The sequence below is a fragment of the Misgurnus anguillicaudatus genome, chromosome 10 (assembly GCF_027580225.2).
Source record: "Misgurnus anguillicaudatus chromosome 10, ASM2758022v2, whole genome shotgun sequence".
Classification (NCBI taxonomy): Eukaryota; Metazoa; Chordata; class Actinopteri; order Cypriniformes; family Cobitidae; genus Misgurnus; species Misgurnus anguillicaudatus.
The window spans coordinates 25,594,083-25,614,218 of NC_073346.2; the positions used below are offsets into that span (position 1 = coordinate 25,594,083).

The window sequence follows — 20,136 nt, forward strand, 5'->3', positions numbered from 1 at the left end:
GATGGGCTAAATTAAATCTTGAGGTTTTAAAACTCACATAGTCCTGCCAGCTCAAGTGCAAGCTGAGCAAAAACAGGACAAATAAATTACTATACAACTCACTTTTCAATTCACAACCTTTCACTCTACTTGTTATGCTGGTAATATTATTTGTAACAAAATAGTTAACTTTCGGACCACACATTATAATCATGATCCTGTCTTTAACCATAATGTAACCCTACATGATATTTACCTACAAAATTAAGGTATTTTTCTACCATATTACCTTACTGTGATTATCTCTGAACAGCATTTATAAAAACATGAGACTATAAAAATTCTTTTAATTCAGTCATAGCTTTATTTTACCTCTAGGTGGCACAAGGCCCGAATGTACAACACTCTCCATCTCAGTCCATGGGAGAAGTGTGGAGTCTGCGACGTAGATTGAGACATGAAATCCAGATTCTGCAAATCCAGACTCATCTCAAATTCTACTGTGCAAAACTTACAGTCTTAAAAATACAGCTCAAGGTTCATGACTCTACAACTAGAACCTGAGCTGAGCTGGATTCTAGATTTGTGTGGTCTGGCTTGTCAATAAAATACAGACATATTAGATACAGTGTAAGAGTGTCTCTTTATCCTCCAGAGACTTTTAAAGCACAGATCAGCCCCAGATTTAGAGCCTTCTTCTCAGCGTCCAATCACAATCCTCCTAAAGCAGATCACCAAATCCCCACATAAGCGCTTCACCGAAGAGGCAACCGTCAGGCCCTGTCGTTAACTTCAGTCTAGTTCAGTCCGATCCGGGTGATCCAATAAATAAATCCAGAGCCCTTCTCACGGCACCCGAACTTGCAGTGTAGCTTTAACTGGAGGGTCAGTGAGTAAATAAAGGGGGCACCATTAGATTCCTATTGTGTCCAAGTGTAGAAATCTGTGCTGGTGTGTTGCTAGGGCATCGTTCTGTTGTGCTGCTGTACGTTGGTGTCCCCTTGCCTCATTCCTAATAGAGTCCCTAAGCCCTGGGCTAATGTGGCCGCACCTGGCCCAACATCTTTAGCCTGGCCTGGTCGATAACGTCCAGCAGGTTCTTGGCATCTACAGCAAGCGCGTGAGCAGCTGTTAGCATCTGTTTCTTATAGTCCTGCTGCAGGCTGGTCATGACGTACTGTTGGGCTAACTTCATCTTGTTTATCAACTCCGCCAGGTCAGAATTCAGAAGCTTCTGGGCCATTTCAATCTAAAAACAAGAGCAATGATTAGCTTTGCTGACATGGGGATCGACAGCAGGCCTTATAAGAAAAAATATTTTTTTACCTCTCTATGAGTGTGAGCAGGGAGTAAGGGTATTGTCTCATCCACGGTGGCCAGCAGCGTCCTCAGAGCTAATCCCACTTCCTAAAACACACACACACATATTACGATGTAGAGAATGTAGAAATAAACACATAAATAAACACAAAAATAAATGTAATCTGTGTCGTACCTTTACCATGGGCACATATTCTTCAGGTGGAGCTGGCTGGATTTTACTGGACATCTCAATCACAGCCTTCACAAGCCCCGTTACGTTTTCATAAACCTTATCGTTGGACCGATCCAAGTTAGCTGTTGGAGGAGGGTTAATCTCCTGAGGTTGAATCTAAAGATACACAAAAAAGATAATATATAAAAACATATTGCCTCTATGTAAATGAACACATACAGGTTTATTACTCCAATATATCAATAAAGATTAAGGTTTGTTACAAAATTCATGTTACTGTACTAAGTGATTATGAAGGTGAATGTGATTTCACCAAGTAGGATGTGATCCTGGATCAACACTATTATTCAACATTTTTATTAACCAATCAGATTGCATGATTGGGGGTGTATGTTAGATTTAGGATTTGAGGTAAGTTGGGGTTTCTTTGGGTAAGGTTGATCCAGGACCAACAAAAAATGTAAATCCAGAATCACATCTAACTTTGTGAAATCACGGTGACCGATTGGGAAATGAACAAGTTTGTGTTATGGTACACACATGATGGACACTAGGTGGCAGCACAAGCAGCTACTGGAAACCAATCACCACTTACAATACTGAGCAGATACCCTGATTGATTTTAACCAGTGGCGGCCGGTGACTTCTTTTTTCGAGGGCGCTCGATGCGAAGTTCATCACAACATGTTTGTAGCCCGTCATGTGTGTGGTTCGTAATTTCAACATATGTGTTCGTTGCTTCCAGTGAACCTACGTGCATCACGTGTCCCGTCAAAACAAGTGCCTGCCGCAGACGCGTCCAAAGGGTTTATAATAAAAGAGACGCTCGCATTTGCCAGATACTCGCATAATCTCGTGCGTAATCAGAGTTTTTGTGTATTTTGTGAACGTGAGCGTCTCTTTTATCATAAACGGTTTTGACGCGTGTGCAGCAGGCACCCACCTTGACAAAACACGCGATGCACATGGCTCACATGACGCAATAAACACACATTTTGAAAATGACACTCCGAACACTTATTTGAATTTACGCCCCTCGGAAGAGCAGTCACAAGCCACCACTGATTTTTACACCAAACATATGAAAACATAACATGATATGATTAGATGTACTGAGAGAAATATAAAACAGATCGAAATAATAATAAAGAAAAGATCAATGCAATATTTAAATAAATGTAAATATTCCATTGAACAGGCTCCCATCTGGACTGAAACGAGTTTGCTCAGCAACCAAGCAATCTCAAATATTTCATTAACCCATAATGTACACTAGATGGCGCTACAAGCCTAATAGCTAGAATGACACTTGATCTTAGCCTAAACCAGTGGTTCTCAGTCCTCGGCCCCCCTTCCAGAATGGATTAGATGTCTCCTTATATGAAAAACCTGATTCCACTCATCAGGCTCCTTTCAGAATGTTTGAAACGTTTCCTTAATTAGCACACTAACAATCCGAAGAACTAAATCAGGTGTTTTATATATAAAGACATCTAAAATGTTCTGGGAGGGGGGGTGAGGACTGGAGTTAAAAACCACTGGCCTAAACAAAGAACATGCAATGAGATACAGGAGGTCTATGCAAGGTGCTATAGTTCAGCTTAGTGGATAATTGGGTTATGATTTTAAATTATATGCATGAGTAATGACATAGCAACTAGTTAAAAGGGGTACAAACACAGACAGAGACATTACACCGAATCTACAGGTGGTCTTACCCTCCAAGGCTACCAAAATGTGCAACAGAAGAAGAGTAGAGAAACAAATGCATAGAAATAGAGTGTAAAGAGAGAAAGAAATAAAGGGATTAATATAAAGAACTTCACATATTCATGCAGCAACACAAAAGAAAGTGAAAACAGTTTGGAGTTCCTACAAAAGTCAGTGTGTAAGGAGATATATAATTCAATCTCATGTTTGCGGTAAAGTGTTGCTATTTTATGAAATAGAAAAACACACACATTGGTTTAACTCCTAAAAAGTTATAAAAACATGCAAAAGCAAACTAGAATTATGTGCACATTGTTTCTAATTATATTTTCTATTCTGTGCCGTATTTTTGCTTACGGTTACGAGACCCCCTGCGTGCCGAGCCACAGCATCAGGAAAATGCATTGGAATGGAAACTATTGGGTTTACGGTGTTCATCTGTTTTATGGGAGACCCTGCAGAGCAATTGTGTGTGTGTGTGTGTGTGTGTGTGTGTGTGTGTTAAAGGGGGTTTTAGGAATGAGGATGATTTTAATGAGGCTTGGCGAACAGCATCTGTTGGCATGTTGACTCCTGAAGGCGACCCGTGAGTACAGATGCTTATCTTACACGTTTCAGAGTGCATGCATGTTTGTGTGTATTTGGTACAAGCGTAAACTTTATTTGGTCTTTAAACAGCAAACAGTGATTATTGTAAATTTGTACAAGCACAATGCACATTCCAAACTGAAGTATTTTTTGTGCATGTGTGTAAACAAGTGCCAAATGCGGTTAAATAGGAGTTATTATGAACTTTATTAGGTAGGGGGTTTGGGTTTGGCACTATCATTCAAAAAATATTTAAGTTATATTAATATTTTTTCTACACAGTCAACACGCACATCTCTGCTACAAATAAGCACTTAAAGTTGGTTTGTGGAACCTACTGTTATCGTTGCACCGAAATTGACAGGAGTGCAAACGTTACAACTTATCCCATAGGTGGGGTTCATTGTAACAAACAGAGGGTTTGTTGTAACACCTGCTAGACAATTTAGTGTAAACACAAATAATTCAATAAAATTCTGTCTATATACTAAAGGTGGATATTGTTTATATGGGTGATTCTCACGAAACCATTGAAACACCACGGCACTTATGATTTTAGCTTTAAAATGTGTAATATAGTAACATTAAAAAGCATCAGAATTAACACAATACCGTGTTCTACCTTGCACAATGTGTGATTTCAACATAAGAATTTATAATTGTAAATTTTATCTCATTTTCTGCTGAAATTCTCATTACCGCAACGTGTCCGGCTGTGTTTGAACATGCGTTATGTTGTAACTTAATCAAATTAACACAAAAATATTAAGAAAAAAAATAAATGGATGTTTTGCTAGACTACTTTAGATGACTGAAAAAATATTTACTGAATATTCATGTATAATAATAATGAAAAAAAATTAGTAAAATGATGTGTCCATGCCTGATGTTCTCATCCTCCGCAACACTTTTTGAGAACAGTTTAAGCACACATACAGAATTTTAATAAAGTTTGATTCTGAGTGACCAAGCACATGGACCAGTTACTTCAAGATGGCTACCAGGTAAGATCATGTTTTTTACAGTTAATTTGAAATATTGTCTTACACGACATTTTGATTATCATTACCGCAACAGATGCTTATTAAATGTTAATTTAATTAATAGAAGCATAATACTTTGATTTTAAATGCATGTGCAGAATCTCCAAATTATGTTCTTTCAGGTTTGTCATGTCATTTTGAAAATATGTCAGTGTTGATGTTTTCTGACTGTTGCGGTAATGAGATTTTTTAGGACTAATTTTTTAAATTATGTTACAAAAAGTGTTAAATGATAAGTAAAAGTTTTTAAATTAATGTTCCCATTTACTCCAGACTTTGTTTTTCAATGACTGGTGGGAAAAAATGTAAATTTAAGCAATTTTTACATTTTCATGCTTGGCATTTTTAAAAATAAGTTTTCGTGAGAATCACCCATATATCTGCCTATAATAGATAGATATCCACAGATTCATCCATCCATGATCCTTCATCTAACCATCCTTGTATTATGCATCAATGCATATCAATAGATTTTTTTTGAAATGGCTGCACAATTCAGCAAAAAAATTGTCGGTTATTTCCCCTGATATTGTATTAACCGTTATCATTTTGATTAAGTATCTACATTGTTTTCATTTTTTTATCATTCTTTAGCTGAGGTTTAATTGTAACACTGTGTTACAACTAACCATGCTGTGTAAAAAGTTTCAATCCCAGCTATCAGTTACTAGGAGTTGGTGACATGTTTCAAAATGGTTTTATGTTTTAGGTTACAAGACAGTGATTAAAATAATATAAAGTTGGATTTAGTGACTTACACACCCAACTCAGAAATAATAAAAAAACCATAAGATGAAGAAATTTACTTTCATGCCTCTTTGATCAATATCTTAACCAAAACTTTTCACAAATTCACAGCAGATCATCTTCTGACAGTAAGAGAAAGAAGAAAAAGACCAAAAGCACAAATTGCTCTGCCCTGTATAAATATGTAAAGTAGCCATGTTACAATTAAAGGTGCAGTGTGTACATTTTAGCAGCATCTAGTGGTGAGGTTGCGAATTGCAAGCAACAACTCTGTCCACTGCTCACCCCTTGCTTTTGAAACACATAGAGAAGCTACGGAAGCTGCCACCGGACAAACATATCATCGTCAGCGAAAACTTAGTAAAAAAGATTTTCCGTTAAGGGCTTCTGTAGAAACATGGTGGCACAAATTGGCAACTTCCATGTAAGGGGACCCTCGGTGTATGTAGATAAAAACGTCTCATTCTAAAGTAATAAACACATAACGGTTCATTATGAAAGGTCTTTATACACCCCTGATAATATAGTTTTGTATATTATTTTGTATTTCTGTCATGAGATTACACACTGCACCTTTAACCCCGCGTTAGTTTGTGCCCCGCTTATCCCTACTGAAACATAATAGATTGATGAAATCAAATCAAAAGACTAATAAACTAAAAGGATAAAAAGGATCTGTGTCAATGCGATGTGTGTTTTTTTTTAGAAATCTAACAAAAAGATTTAAAATAAATAAAAAGCTAAAAGATAGTAAACTAACTGATGCTAACTTATGTGGAAGTTAAAAGCAAGACCTGCAAACCGTGTTCCAAGTTTTTTGGGGGTCAGAAACTCAGTATTTGGACACATAAAATATTTATTCATCTAAGAAACTAAAGCACGGGAATAAAAACCACAATTCACTTTCAGATTTTTGGTTATTTGTGGTTTAACTTCATTGTTGTTTGTCACCAATATACAAGAATAATCTCATAAGGGCAAAAATATGCAATTCACTTGATGTGGTCCAAATTGATCCTTACTAAAAAACTGACCAGTCCACCACTGCACAGTTATTTAAAGGTAGACTCAGTTTCTCATGTGTATGCAGTGTGATGCTTCTAATACCTTTACGCCTTCATTGTAGCTCTCTGTAGGGTTCAGGCCAGAAACTCCTGCTGGGTGGCTGGGAGCTCCGGGTCGAGGAGGCTTTTTAGGAGGAGCTAGATGCTCTGAGGATCACAAGAAGTTTTTATTTTACATTTGTTGTACACCATGCAAAGCTGCAGAGACCTATATCTACAAAACATAAGTCAAGAAAACCTGAATGACGTAAAACCAAACTGAAACGAATGAAAAACCAAAACTCACCCACTTTCCCAATGGGTTGGTAAATGTGCTGGTTTCCAGTCTGCAAACAGAAAACACAGTCACAACATAGCCAGTTAAAAATATGCCGGAGCCAAGACAGAGCGACCGTGCCATGTGTGTTGTTGTGGTCTGGGTGTGGAGCAGCCTGAATGCCTGGCATGCCACACAAGACCACAGCGAATCAAAGAAGACAACCCAATGGGATAGAAAAGACATTCAAAACCACTGCTGCAGACAAACAAGCTATAACACAGCTTAAAACGTCTGCTCTGAGATCAGCTTCATCCAACTCGCAGCATGCGTGACGCATCCACAAAAACTGCACTGGATCGGTATAAAGCAGCACTAAAATCACAGTTACCTACTGTGTCAAAGTGATGAATGACATGAGACGGGACATCTTACGTGTGGATAAGGGTTGTTTAGTGAACTCTGTAGAAACTAGTGCAGGATTTTGGCTCTTTGTTAACATTAGCAGCGACTGTGAGCAGATCAGATTGGGTTTCTACACAAAAGAGTCATTGTTACCAGGCATCTCATTTATGCCACTGATTTACCGATAGATACCCAGCCAAAATGCACCTTAAAATTATACACAGAAAAGCATATGATTCATTGCATACCTAGATTGTAAAACAAGGGCAAATGAAACACATATGGACATGTTTTACTAAAGTGGCATAGTGTACTCAAGCTACATTAGTATGGGATTTAGTGCGCCAATCATTCCCAAAATGATTTCAATCCCACTGTATACACTGTATAGAGAAGAGCCTCCTGTCCTCCTGCCGTAAATCACATTATGCTGAACATGAGCTGATCTGCTCATTATGTCCCACTCTTAGCTTTTATTTAAAAGTGCAACTTGCACATTCTTCAACAGACATAAGAAACGGATGCAAAGACTGCTTGGAGAAGATACGTAACACAATTTTATTTTACATGTTTCGAAAGAAAACTAAAAGGAGAGCAGAAACTCACTGGTCCCTGAAGACTTCCATCATCACGTTCAAGGCTTCCTCTGGAACTTCTCCCATCAGGCTTCTGTAACACACAAAACACAAATATTACCTCGCATTCAATTTTATTCATTATGTCTAACACATCTGTTATACTACTGAATCATCACTCACACTCTCAGTCCCTCTTAGTGTGTTTGGCAGTGTTTCCAAAGTGTCAAGTTAAATTAATATTAATCCAAACTAGATGAATGTTTTATAGGACCTTAAAGGATAATTCCGGTATTTAAAACTTTGAGTCTCATTTCTGGCCTGCCTTGGATGAACCACAGCGACGGACACAGAAACTTTGACAATGGGTCGAGTCCTGACCCTTCGACCCATTCAGAAGCGCCTCCTGACCGCTTCAGGATGGAAGTCAACGGCCATGTACAAACATGTCATTAAAACAACACTTGACGTTCATTTTCGGAACTGTGCTGCTCACCGAGTGGTTCGTGGTGTTCGTTGATGATTAAAAACAAATATATTGGCGCAATGTATGATTTCAATCCGTGTTATTTGCTATAGTGGAACTATTTTTTCAGATACCTCACAACCGCGTATATACTTCCGCTCTATATTTGAGTCTGAAGCATGAATGAACGTAGTCCAACAAACTGTAATAAAACAGTAGCATACTTTCAAAATCAAGTTTATTTATAACAGTTACACCATCCAATATGTTTTTTTCATCGGCAGAACAATAAAGAAGATATTTTGCAGAAACCCCGGTGCTCCGTCATGCAAGTCAACAGATCCGCACACTTTAAGAGCTAAAGCATATATATCCAATACAACAGTAATCCCCCATAACTCCGTGTGACATATTGACATCTTGTGAAGCAAATCAATCAGTTTTTGCAAAAAACTGAATGTTATTTACAACACTATTAGCGTAAATGCCAAAGCAGGAAGCGCGCTTTACGTTCAAGGCGATCTCTTCCACACTGGTGTCGTTTGATTGCTGTTGACTCTGGATGTTGGTCTCTCTGCGCCACCTATAGAGCGGGAGCGTGAAGCGCACTTCCTGCTTGGCAAAAGCTCTGCATTAACGCTGTAAAATATTTATATATATATTCGAATCTCAAAACTGAAAATCGAATGTCAACCCACGGAACAAATATTCGAATATTCTGGTCCAGCCCTACAAATATGGGAAAAATTTCTTCTGAGAGAAACCGAGCGAAAAAACTACAACCACATTTCTCTGTTTCCCGGCGGCGGAGTGATATATCAGCGAGCAAACAGTATTCCAAGAGAAGTCAATGGAATTTTACAAAATGCCAAATAAAACACGACAGAAACTGTATTTCGCTACACAACTTGTTTTTAATCATCAACGAACACCACGAACCACTCGGTGAGCAGCACAGCTCCGAAAATGAACGCCAAGTGCCGTTCCAACGACACGTCTGTGCATGGCCACCGACCTCCACCCTAAAGCAGCCAAGAGACGCCTCCAAACGAGTCAAAAACCCAAGACACGACCCATTGTCAAAATTACAGTGTCCATCACTGTAGTTCATCCAAAACAAACCAGAAATGAGACTCAAAGTGTTAAATACCGGAATTATCCTTTAATGCAAAAAGTACAAGCAGGTTCCCCCCAGTACCTGCTTGGGTATCCCTGGTGTACACACCCCACACATATCCAGTGTAAAGCATGATATGAAGAGTTTGGTTCCAAAACGCAATAAACGCCATTAAAAAAAAATAGTTATTACCAAATTCAGTATTGTGTCCGGTCAGCATTAAAAAATAAATTCTTAATTGTACACAAAATCTGATATCCGCCATGTTATTCTGTCACTTTTCTCACTTTTTCCCAAAACGCGATAAACGCCAGTCCTCCTTCTCTGCAAAATGCACTAAATCCACTCAACAAATCACCGCGCACCATTCAACGCATTGTAAACAATAATGGCGGCGCTTTGAATACACACCGAATCCTAGTTTTCCTCATCTACTTTGAACTTCGTGATCAACAAACAAACAAAAACAAAATAATACTTTTGATGGCATTGATAACCTAAGCTACTCGGGCGACAGAAAAATGCTGGCTGTTGTTAAAGGACAGCATCAAGCTTCTGTCATGCTAACACATTGACCCCAGCAGATCTTATGAAAAACTTTCCATTATTTCACTCAAAGTCAACGAAAATCGAGCAGGACCAAAACATTTTAAAGCTGATCACTGTCAAAAAGGTTCAGCGAAGATGTCCCAATGATGACCGCAGCAATGACAGTGTTCTTAAAATGACAAAGTAAGTGTTATGATTAATTCCATTAATGTTTATTTTTTAAATCAGTGTATACCACTAGTCAACTAAATAAATATAACATCGCAAAGATGAATGCACATTTATATATTGATTCAATAGATTTATAGCATTTTGAAAAAAATTATGGATTTATTGCATTTTGCCGGAAAAAATCAGTTTTTATAATAAATCTTTAAAAATCAAATTATGGATTTGAATTTTTATGTTTTTATAATAAATCTTTGAAAATCAAATTATGGATTTGAACTTTTATGTTATTATAACCTAAAGATGCTATGTGAACGTTTGTAACAGAAAATAGTGGTTTTCATCTTGTCACTTTCTTGGTATAGAAAACACCGAAATTAGTCAAAAGGGATTTATTGCGTTTTGGAATCAAACTCTTCATATTGTATCACCTGTTGCACATGAAAAAGTCAGTTTTTTTTTTTGAAAGACCAAAATTCGAACAGACCAAAAATAGAAACCTCTGGGAAACATCTTCAGATGTTTATTCACATGCACCCTGTTCACATACTTGAACTGTCTGTTTATAAATGTTACAATAACATCATGAGAATGTCCTCCATCATTAAAAAACAAAAAACGTATCACAAATGAGCTGTATAACATCTCAAACCCTTACAAGCAACTACATCCATCTGATTCAACTCAAAGCAAACCTGATCTGCATCCTATCCATGTTTTCTCCATTGTAACAAAATCCACAAAACTCGATCAGCAAACACGAACCAAAACACAAATCTAGTGACTAATTTACCAAAAATATTACAGTTCCATAAAGCTTCCAGAATTAAGTTTAAATCCATGTCATGCTGTACAGAAAACCTAAACATCAATGCAGCTCCTCACACTTCAATTCATTCATTCACAAGCTTTTACATTAAATTAATCTTAACAGATACATATCTACAAATATACACACAACTGATATCTCCTTCCAAGTTTACTGTACCAGTTTTCCGAAGCAGGATTTGAAGACCTGCATCTTCCCGTTCGTTCCTGCGTGCGTTACTTTCTGCCGTTTCTTAAACATGGAGTGCAGCAAAGAGTGGATCTCCATTAAGTAAGAGTGAAATATAACTCAAAGTGTGTGCGTGTATGTGTGAAGTGACTTGTTTCTTGTTTTAGGATATGTCTACGTACATACTGACTCACTCACAGCGAACGAGCTTCAACTCGGCAAAGCCAAGCCCTTTTCTGCTCTCTCTCTCTCTCTCTCTCTCTCTCTCATCTTCTCGCTCTGTGCTTTCCCCACCCTCTAGTTTTTCCCTCATGTGCATTTGAACACAACATATGATAAGAAACAACCTCTTATCAATAATTTAACTTGAATCTGAGTCATGTTGAGTTTACCCATCTTACCCCTCAGTGCCAACCAAACATTCAATACCGAGGAATTTTGTTTTTTGTTTTGGGTGGTAATCCTGGGTGGGGGTACACTTCAGTGTCTCTCTGCAGTCCTTGTTTTGGGGTTGTTGAGGATGCTGAGTTCAGTGTTTAAAGTTGCCCCGAGCTCGGCAAGCCACTGAAGACTAGAGAGGCCAAGGTAGAGTTTCTATTTAGGTAGGAGGTTGGGATGTTCACTTTTGGGATTAGTTTGGTTAATTATTTTGATGCGTATATGCATCAATTTTAAGGGGGAATGTGTGACGTGCCTTGGGTTCATCCCACTTTAGCCGGCAGTGGGATGGGTCTTGATAGGTATTGTAATTTGGAACACCTGTTCACTCCTATTTAAACCTGTGTGATGTTGTAATGGGGGCTCTTTGTTCTGTTACCCTTTTTGGATTTTGGTTAATTGTTGCGGTCTCCGTTTTGTTTATTTTGGCATGTATTAATTTAGTTATTTTGGACGTTTGTGCTTGTGTTAATTATATAGCTTTATTTTAAAAGATTATATTCTCTTAAGTGTTTTATCCTTGTTTTAAATGTTTTGAAGTTTATTTTTGTTAAATAAATTCCCTTTGCAAAGAAATTGTTTTCGTTGCCTCCCTCATTTGTCACGGCGTGAGCCGGTCGTGACACTGTATATAACAGTAACTGCACCGATATAAAACAGCTTGAAACGAAAACATTCACATTCATAAAAAATCATGAAAGTTTAAACTGTGTGTGTGGAGCCGAAGATAAAAATTAATGTTGTTTGCTGTGGTGGAGCTCTGAATGCCCATTTTAGTTGGTACAGGAAGCTGCCAGAGGATTTCTGGAAGATGACTGAACATAATAACATAGTGGAGATAGAAATGATGGAGACTGTAAGCCCAAAATTGTCATACCACAAAAGTACACAAAGACTCTCAGACAAACGCATGGATATAAACAAGTGCGTATGCACCCGTATCAGTGCACAAAACACAATGATTATATTTGCATATTGTTATATACATTACACAATGCTGCAACAATGCAAAATGATGTGGAATAAAATCCCTATATATCAAAACTGAGCGGAAACATTTTTTTTAATTTGTAAACACTTCAGATGACCAGCCCTGAAAATAGATATGAACTGTGTGGTCTGTTTACAAATGTAGCGTGAAACCACAACTGTGGAAAGTTCTCAAACATAAAACAGTTCGGAATATTTGATCATTGCTGCAGCTAAGCATAAACGTCGTGATGATTCATAAAATCTTTAAGGAAGAACTGAAGAATAGAAAGGAAGAAAAAAGAAGAAAAATATAAGGATGAGGAGAAAAGGTGGAAGTAAAAAGTAAGGGGGAGAGTTAAAAGATGAGCAGAGGAGAGGAATATTAGGGAAGGAAAGTGGAATAGGAGAGGAGGAAAAGAATGAGGAAGTGGAAAGAGAGGGAGAGTCAAAAGAGTAGGAGAGGAAAACGAAGGAAAGTGGAATAGGACAGAAAGAAAGGCTGCATTCCAAATGGCGCACTTCATGTGGGCTTGCAGTCTTGTAGACTTATGGCGCTTTTCCATTGCATAGTACCCCACGGCTTGGCCCGGGTCAGGTCGGGTCAGCTCACATCACTTTGGCTTGGTTAGCTTTTCCATCGAGTTTAGTAACAGTGGAGTCGGAGGGATTATATGTGTCGTTATATTTGCACTGCCTACTGCTGTGACATCATACAAGTGAGAGCGTCGTTGTACATCCCCTTACATTTATTTATTTCTCAGTCCGCCACAAAATCAAAATTGACCACCATAAAGATGTTTGCACATCGCTTTTTTCTCACATGACAGTTTCTGTATAAACACCGGTGGCGTCGTCAGTCGATGCGCTCCGCTAAGCCTCATTTAAGTTACATATACACATATAATGCGCACGTGCAATGCGAATGTGCCGCTACAAACTGCAAGTCTGAAAAAAACTGGTATGGTGTTCCTGGTTCTCAACCTGTGGATGTTTTTCATCACTACAAGGGAGTTTGGGAACTTATAGCAGAGCACAGAAGACAATGTTTGCTCGAGACAGCGTAAGCTAGCACGAAGGTAAAGCTAATCTTAGCGATGACGCTCGTAGTGATGATTCTCTCAGACCAATCAATGATCTACGGTGTTTTCACGTCACGTTTAGTATTACCTCGGATCGCTGGAACCCCAACCGAGGTGGTACGAAAAAAGGTATCGGGTACTACGTAATGCACCCAATGGAAAAGCTCCCAAAGGTAAGCTGACCCCAATGGAAAAGCTCCCAAAGGTAAGCTGACCCGACCCACGCTAAACCAAACTGTGGGGTACTATGCAATGGAAAAGCGCCATTACAATGTACGCTAAGTCCACAAGACCGTAAGGTGTCCTAGGGGCTGTTTACACATGGCACCAAGATGTGTCTCTATCGATCGGATCACAAGTGGACGAGAGAGACACATTACGTTTACACCTGGTATTTAAATCCGTCTCTTTTGTCCACTTTCGACCGCTTCTGTGCTGAATACTATGAGGGGGTGGTCTGTCAGACGGTGGGCGAGTCTCTCTGCTGTCATTCAAACCCAAGCGGGAGTAATTATGAGTTTATATGGACGCAAACTAATATTTTGTCGGAGTGCACTGCTTGTTTAGCAAGTAAACATGCTGCACAGTGTTTTGTACATGAGTATGTAAGAGCTTTCTTTGAATTTTCAGCGCAATTGATGAAATAGGATCGCGCAACTTTCACACGCTTTCAAAACGAAACTACGGAGATCAGCCGCTTAGTTTTATCAATGAAAGGCTAAAAATAGCGCTGTTCACCGAATGTTCACGCCAGAAGTCAAAAAAGACGTAAAACTTGTGTTTAATACCTCAGATTAGATAAATGGGTGGAGAGAAGGCGGTCGCGTGTGGCTGTTCGAAACGCATTCAACCACATGTGCGTTCCGCAACTCCAAAGCGATCCGATCGAAAGTGGTTTCGACCACCTCTGGATGTGGTTGAAAGTGGTCAAAAGTGGACGAGCTCAAAACGTTTTGAACACCGTTTACACCTGGCATTAACGTCGTCCACTTGTGATCCGATCGACGAAAACACATGTTAATACCAAGTGTAAACAGCCTCCTATTGAAAAAGGTTTGAAAAGCGGGATCATGGGTGCCCTCTTTATGCTCGATATGCGCCCCCAATGCATGCTTTTCCAGAGCCCACACTTGAGTGAGCTTTAGCATACTTCTTACCGACATCCAAAGTAGTGTTACATCACGAAAGTATGGGCTTGTACAGTAGAAAGACCGGGTGCGATTTGGGACAAGGCCAAAAGAGGAGGAAAGGAGGAAGAGGATGTGAAAAGGAAGGGGAGAGTCAAGAAGAATGCAAGGTCATATTGATGGAGGTGGGATTAGTACCAGTAGTCTCTCCTCCTGCTCCAACCAGCGTTGATCATCCTCCATCTGCTGCTTTTGCAGTAATAACTGCTCCTCCATCAGCTGAGACAGACCTCCTCTCAAAGCCACTCCATCCTGACAAACACACACATACACACACCTGTATGTTATAGACTCTGGATATTGCACATATTACAAACACACAATAACTGAAACAAAACTCTGAAACCATTGACTACCATAGTAGGATAAACAAATACTAAACAAATGGAAGCCTAGAACAAAATGAGGGAGAATAAATTAAGACAGATTTCTTATTTTTGGGTGAACTATCCCTTTAACATTAAGAGCATGCTTATGATGCTCATTTGGTTTTATAACATTAACACATTGATTTCCCTCTCTTTCTTCTAACCTCCATGCCAGGATTCCACATGTGATCCTGAGCAGTCCTGCGATGGTTCCAGCTGTCATGCGGATCAAGTCCCGTGCCGGCACCCTGAGGAGGGTACAACCCACCGGGAACAGTAAGCAAACCGCGAGTGTCCGAGTGCCCTCCCATCTACAGCACACCAATGCACACAAGTCAAATGAACATGCTTCATACATATTCAACAGTCATACAGTCTACATAACTACAAGCAGCACCGTACCTGATAATGATTGTGCTGGCCAATGTGCTGAGGACTTGGGTAAAACCCTTCACTTGATCTGGGACTTGGGTATCCAGGTCGACTGGGCTGTAACCACACACAAACTCTGTCATTACGCTAGTATACATCTTGTTAAGCAAGTTTTAGGTTAGCAAATGCTGTTAAAATCGGTCCAATAGATGCACACAAAATCCATGTATGTTTTGTGTGGATAAGGATTTCAGGCTGTTGAAGGGAAAAAATCAAAACGGCGAACAAAATGCAAGCAGTTAGTTAAACAATAACCCAAACACATTCGTTATTTCTGAAATGTTACTGCATGAGAGAGGACGGGTATTAGATTTTATAGGGATGAGATTGAACAATGAAAGCTGATTGGCAGGAGGCAGTCTTCATCCGACTGGTTGGGATGCTCCGTGCGCAGCTGTGGGCGGAAAACAACAGAAGGACTGATCTACCTTATAAACCCTTTCATAGAGAGAGTCGACTGACCACAGCTCCAGATGAGCAGAGGAGAAAAAAGGAAGAGGAGAAAAGTAGGTGATAACACACGTAACACATGACAGAAGTGTTTAAATGAAAGAAAGTGCAGTTTGGTATATTCAAACGGACTTCAAAACCCTCAAAGCAAATCAAATTCACAGCACCACTGAGATGATGTTTTACAGAGGGGGTTTGCATTTTTAAAATACACCTGTTGTCTATGATACAAAATAGTAGAGATATATATATATAACCACACGGCAAGTCTTAATTTCACGCCACACTTCAATCCTATATTTAGTTGGCATGCATTGAAGTAGCAACATGCAGTTTTCCACACTGGACCATTATCTGTAAGTTTCCACCTGTTTAAGCCCAAAATGACCTATGATCATGTCTAAAATGGTCTAAAGCTGATTTTTAATAACAAGAGCCTTAAAGGGATACTCCAGCTAAATATCAAAATTGTCCCATGATTCACTCACCATCAAGGCGTTCGATATACAGACGAACACATTTGGAGTTATTCTTGTAAATGTCCTTCCTCTTCCAAGCTTTATAACGGTAGAAAACAGGGATCATGGAACTTCTGGCATTAAACCCCCCAAAAAGTGCATCCATCCTTCACAAAAGTAATCCACACGGCTCTTACTGTGCGTTCACACCAGAGGCGGCAAAAAGTTGGACGCTTTAACATTTTGAGTTTACTCGCTTCATTTGCATGTGAAATTCTAGTCAATCGAGACAATCCAGCCCAGTCTCCTGAAAACGCGCACAAACAGCACAAAGTGCAAAACTCGCGCAACACACACGCCAAACTCCACCTGGCGTGCACACGACACGCAAGTCCCTCCCATTCACTTAAACGGTGCATCTTTTTTGTCGTTTTTTTTTTATTGTTTTCTCAATTTTTTTGCTATTTTTTACCATTTTCGCTGGGTAGGACAATCACAAGTAAATTTGCTTCATGGGAGGGGCTTGTATAGCTCAAATTGAGTAAACTTACCAGATTGTTCAACCTCCTTACTCACTTTCTTCCAAACAAGATCCTTTTAATTCCTGTAATAGTATGAAGATGTCTCGTGTAGCAATAATGATTGTCCTCCATTGTTCTTGTTTTTCTGCCGTCGCTTGCTTCCTGGAATCACGTCACTGCTAGAGCAAGCTCTTGATTGGTTAACGTGGTGCGAAAATCTGCCAAAGTTCAGATTTTTCAACTCGCACGGATCACGCAGCAACGCTCAATTCACGCTTTCTGCGCTATCCATGCCACGCCATAGGATGCCTATTCGCGTCTTTGCATTGACTTGTAAATCATGTAAATCACTTGTGTTTGCCGCCTCTTCTGCGTCTGGTGTGAACGCACCAGTAGGGGTTAATAAAGGTATTTTGCGGGTAATCAATGCGATTTTGTAAGAAAAATGTCCTTATTTCAAACTTTATAAACTATAACAATGCCATCTTGGAGAGCTTGGAAGAGCAAGGACCTTCACCAAAATAACTCCAAATGTGCCCGTCTAAAAGATGATTGACATGTGTATCTTGGATGGCTTGAGGGAAAGTACATCATGTGGCAACCTTGATATTTGGCTGGAGTATTGCATTAAGTCTTGTAGGGTCACTAAGACTCAGACTGCGTCCAAAAGCTTAGGCAGCTAACTTGTTGCTTTAACGCCTTATCACACAATGATTTCAGAGGAAGAGTTTAAAACCCAAAGCGCTTTACACATGAAGGCACATCCAAAAACCTTGAGGTTCATATAGCAGCACAACAAAATTACGGGGGATATTAAATGATTAATCTATGCTGCCATCAAAAATCATTTAGATGAGGTTATCTCAGGAGACAAGAAGCAGCAACCCTTGGGATCGGATGTGCCTTCATGCCGTCCCACCTTGGAATGCATCCTCTGAAGGCAGCATTTTTTTTAGCTTTAAGGCGCAGCCTCCAAGTCATACTAGTTAACACTGCTGAAGTGTAATTCTATACCTGGAGGATTTCTGTCCTACAAAGTTTAGCTACAATCCTAAACAAACACACACACGAGATAACAAAGATCTTTAGCATTCCTTGACAATTACAGGAAGATGTGTTTGATTAACTCTTTCATCGCCATTGACAACTTATCTCATCAATTAAGAGAAAACATTTGCGTGAAAAAACGTGTTCCTGATGAGTTTTTATGGTAATCTGTAATACCGTGATTATCCACTAGATGATCTTTTCCCAATTGATAAAAAACTAAAAGCAAAAAATTATTTCTTAATTTAACACCCTGTTTATGTTTTGATATCTGATCTGTTACAAAATTCCTTCACAAAAATGCAATTATTTCAGCTTTTCACTTTAAGAGTTTATAAACAAGAGAAAAAATAAAAATAGTATGAAATATTTTTTTCCCGTTTTCTTTGTTTGTTCATTTTTTGTTTGAAAGCAGAAGATCTGTTCTTTCATTTGATATATTTGTATGTTTATACATTTTCAGAAGAAAATTTTCCTGGAAGGCATTATGTAAAACTTGATGGCGGTCAACTTTTTTAAAAAAGACTGGGAATGAGCCAAACTCTGCAGGACAGTTGCTCTCCAGGACACCCACTAAATACTGCTGTCATTTACCACTAAACACCTTTAAACTTAAAAATTTGTATACTAAAGTTAAGGCACTAGTGCAAGTCAATAGGATGCCCTTCAAACAATCCTAGCACACCTGCCTGTGAGGGTCTGCAGTGCATGTGGTTCAGGCTCAGCTGTTGCATGGAAGGATAGTAGGGGTCGAAGAAAGCAGGCTGTGTGGCACTGGGGGGGATAGGGGGTCTCCTCCAGGGACCCTGGGGGAAAAGCAGGGAGCAGTGCAACGGTAACGGTTGAAGCAGAAGCTGCGTCTGAGCTTGCGAGAATGGGCTGCTCGGAACGTTAAGCTGTCGTGTATTAGTAGGGGTTTGAGGGGGAGGGTTTTGGTGAGACTGAACGTGAGGTGATTGGTTAATAACTGTTTTGTTGCATTGGCCCAGATATGAGATGGACGTCTCGGAGTGCTCAGGTTGGCGGAAGCAAAGGGAAACCTGGGAACCAAAAGGATGCCGTGCGGGGCGTGGAGAAGCAGACGCAGACAGACAATCCATACTGAAGCTGTGCTGGAGGGGACGTCTGCGGGAGGGCTACACAGACACACGCATACAGTGAAAGATGATCCCATTTGACATAAAGAGAACACGGCACAAACAAAAGGGATGACAAAAGCAGATTTTTTAGAAAGGCATGGAGAAGAATGCAGACATAAGCACAGATGCACATGTGACCGGTTAAAGCAACAAGACGTGAATCACAGAGAAGCATCAAGCTCATTTACATCACAAGGGACAAAACAAAAATGGTACCATTAGACCACACTTTCAAAAATAAAGGTGCTACATGATGCCATAAGATTAACTATTGGCTGTATGGTTTCATAAAAAACTTTTCAGTCAAAGGTTCTATGGGGAACCAAACATTGTTCTACTATGGCATCGCTGCAAATACCTTTATACAACACATACTCGATGACATCTAACACGCATAAATGCTACATTAAAAATGGCTTAATTTTTCTTTAAATGCACCATCGCCTCATCCAAAATAGGTTTGTTATACCCCTGGAAACACGCACACAAACAGACATCAGCACCTGGGCAGGATGGTTGAGGGGTCTGACAGCCACAGATGGAAAGAGAAGGAAGGAAAGTAAGAGTAAGCCACACACAGAGAGAATAGAGGGAGGGAGCTCAGCCAGGCCTATCAATCACCGTAATGAGAGCAGCAAAGGACACAGGAGTTTAAAATCGTGTCAAGCCATTAAGCAGCCCATTCATTTAACTGAGGTTTTGATTATTTTATCAATAATGGTCGATTTCGTTTCATGTTCCAGATAATAAATGAAAGGCTGCTCTTATCAATTAAAGGGTTAGTTCACCCAATGATTAGAATTGTTTTTGTGCCCCAAAAATCAGTCTCTGATACATACTAACAAAAGCAGCATGCTGGCGTTAAACACCGGCATCGGGCACCAGC

At 39.5% G+C, this 20,136-nt stretch overlaps 1 protein-coding gene across 17 annotated transcripts in view; it reads right to left on the bottom strand.

The window, feature by feature from the left end:
- Positions 1 to 320: 320 nt before the first annotated feature.
- Positions 321 to 20,136, bottom strand: part of ptk2ab (protein tyrosine kinase 2ab) — an 82,648-nt gene continuing 62,832 nt past the window's right edge. For 10 of the 17 annotated variants that reach the window (XM_073872229.1, XM_073872226.1, XM_073872225.1 and 7 more), the window contains 10 exons: positions 18,801 to 18,917; positions 15,606 to 15,692; positions 15,368 to 15,514; positions 14,974 to 15,087; positions 7,894 to 7,956; positions 6,913 to 6,952; positions 6,670 to 6,773; positions 1,475 to 1,630; positions 1,306 to 1,386; positions 321 to 1,228 (listed from right to left, as the gene is read on the bottom strand). In XM_073872229.1, coding sequence (XP_073728330.1) covers positions 1,016 to 1,228; positions 1,306 to 1,386; positions 1,475 to 1,630; positions 6,670 to 6,773; positions 6,913 to 6,952; positions 7,894 to 7,956; positions 14,974 to 15,087; positions 15,368 to 15,514; positions 15,606 to 15,692; positions 18,801 to 18,917 — 1,122 coding nt within the window. In that variant the 3' untranslated portion in view covers positions 321 to 1,015. Of the gene's footprint in view, positions 1,229 to 1,305; positions 1,387 to 1,474; positions 1,631 to 6,669; positions 6,774 to 6,912; positions 6,953 to 7,893; positions 7,957 to 14,973; positions 15,088 to 15,367; positions 15,515 to 15,605; positions 15,693 to 16,063; positions 16,103 to 18,800; positions 18,918 to 20,136 lie in introns of all 17 variants that reach the window. The other 7 variants (XM_055210326.2, XM_055210323.2, XM_055210325.2 and 4 more) reach the window with 2 other exon arrangements.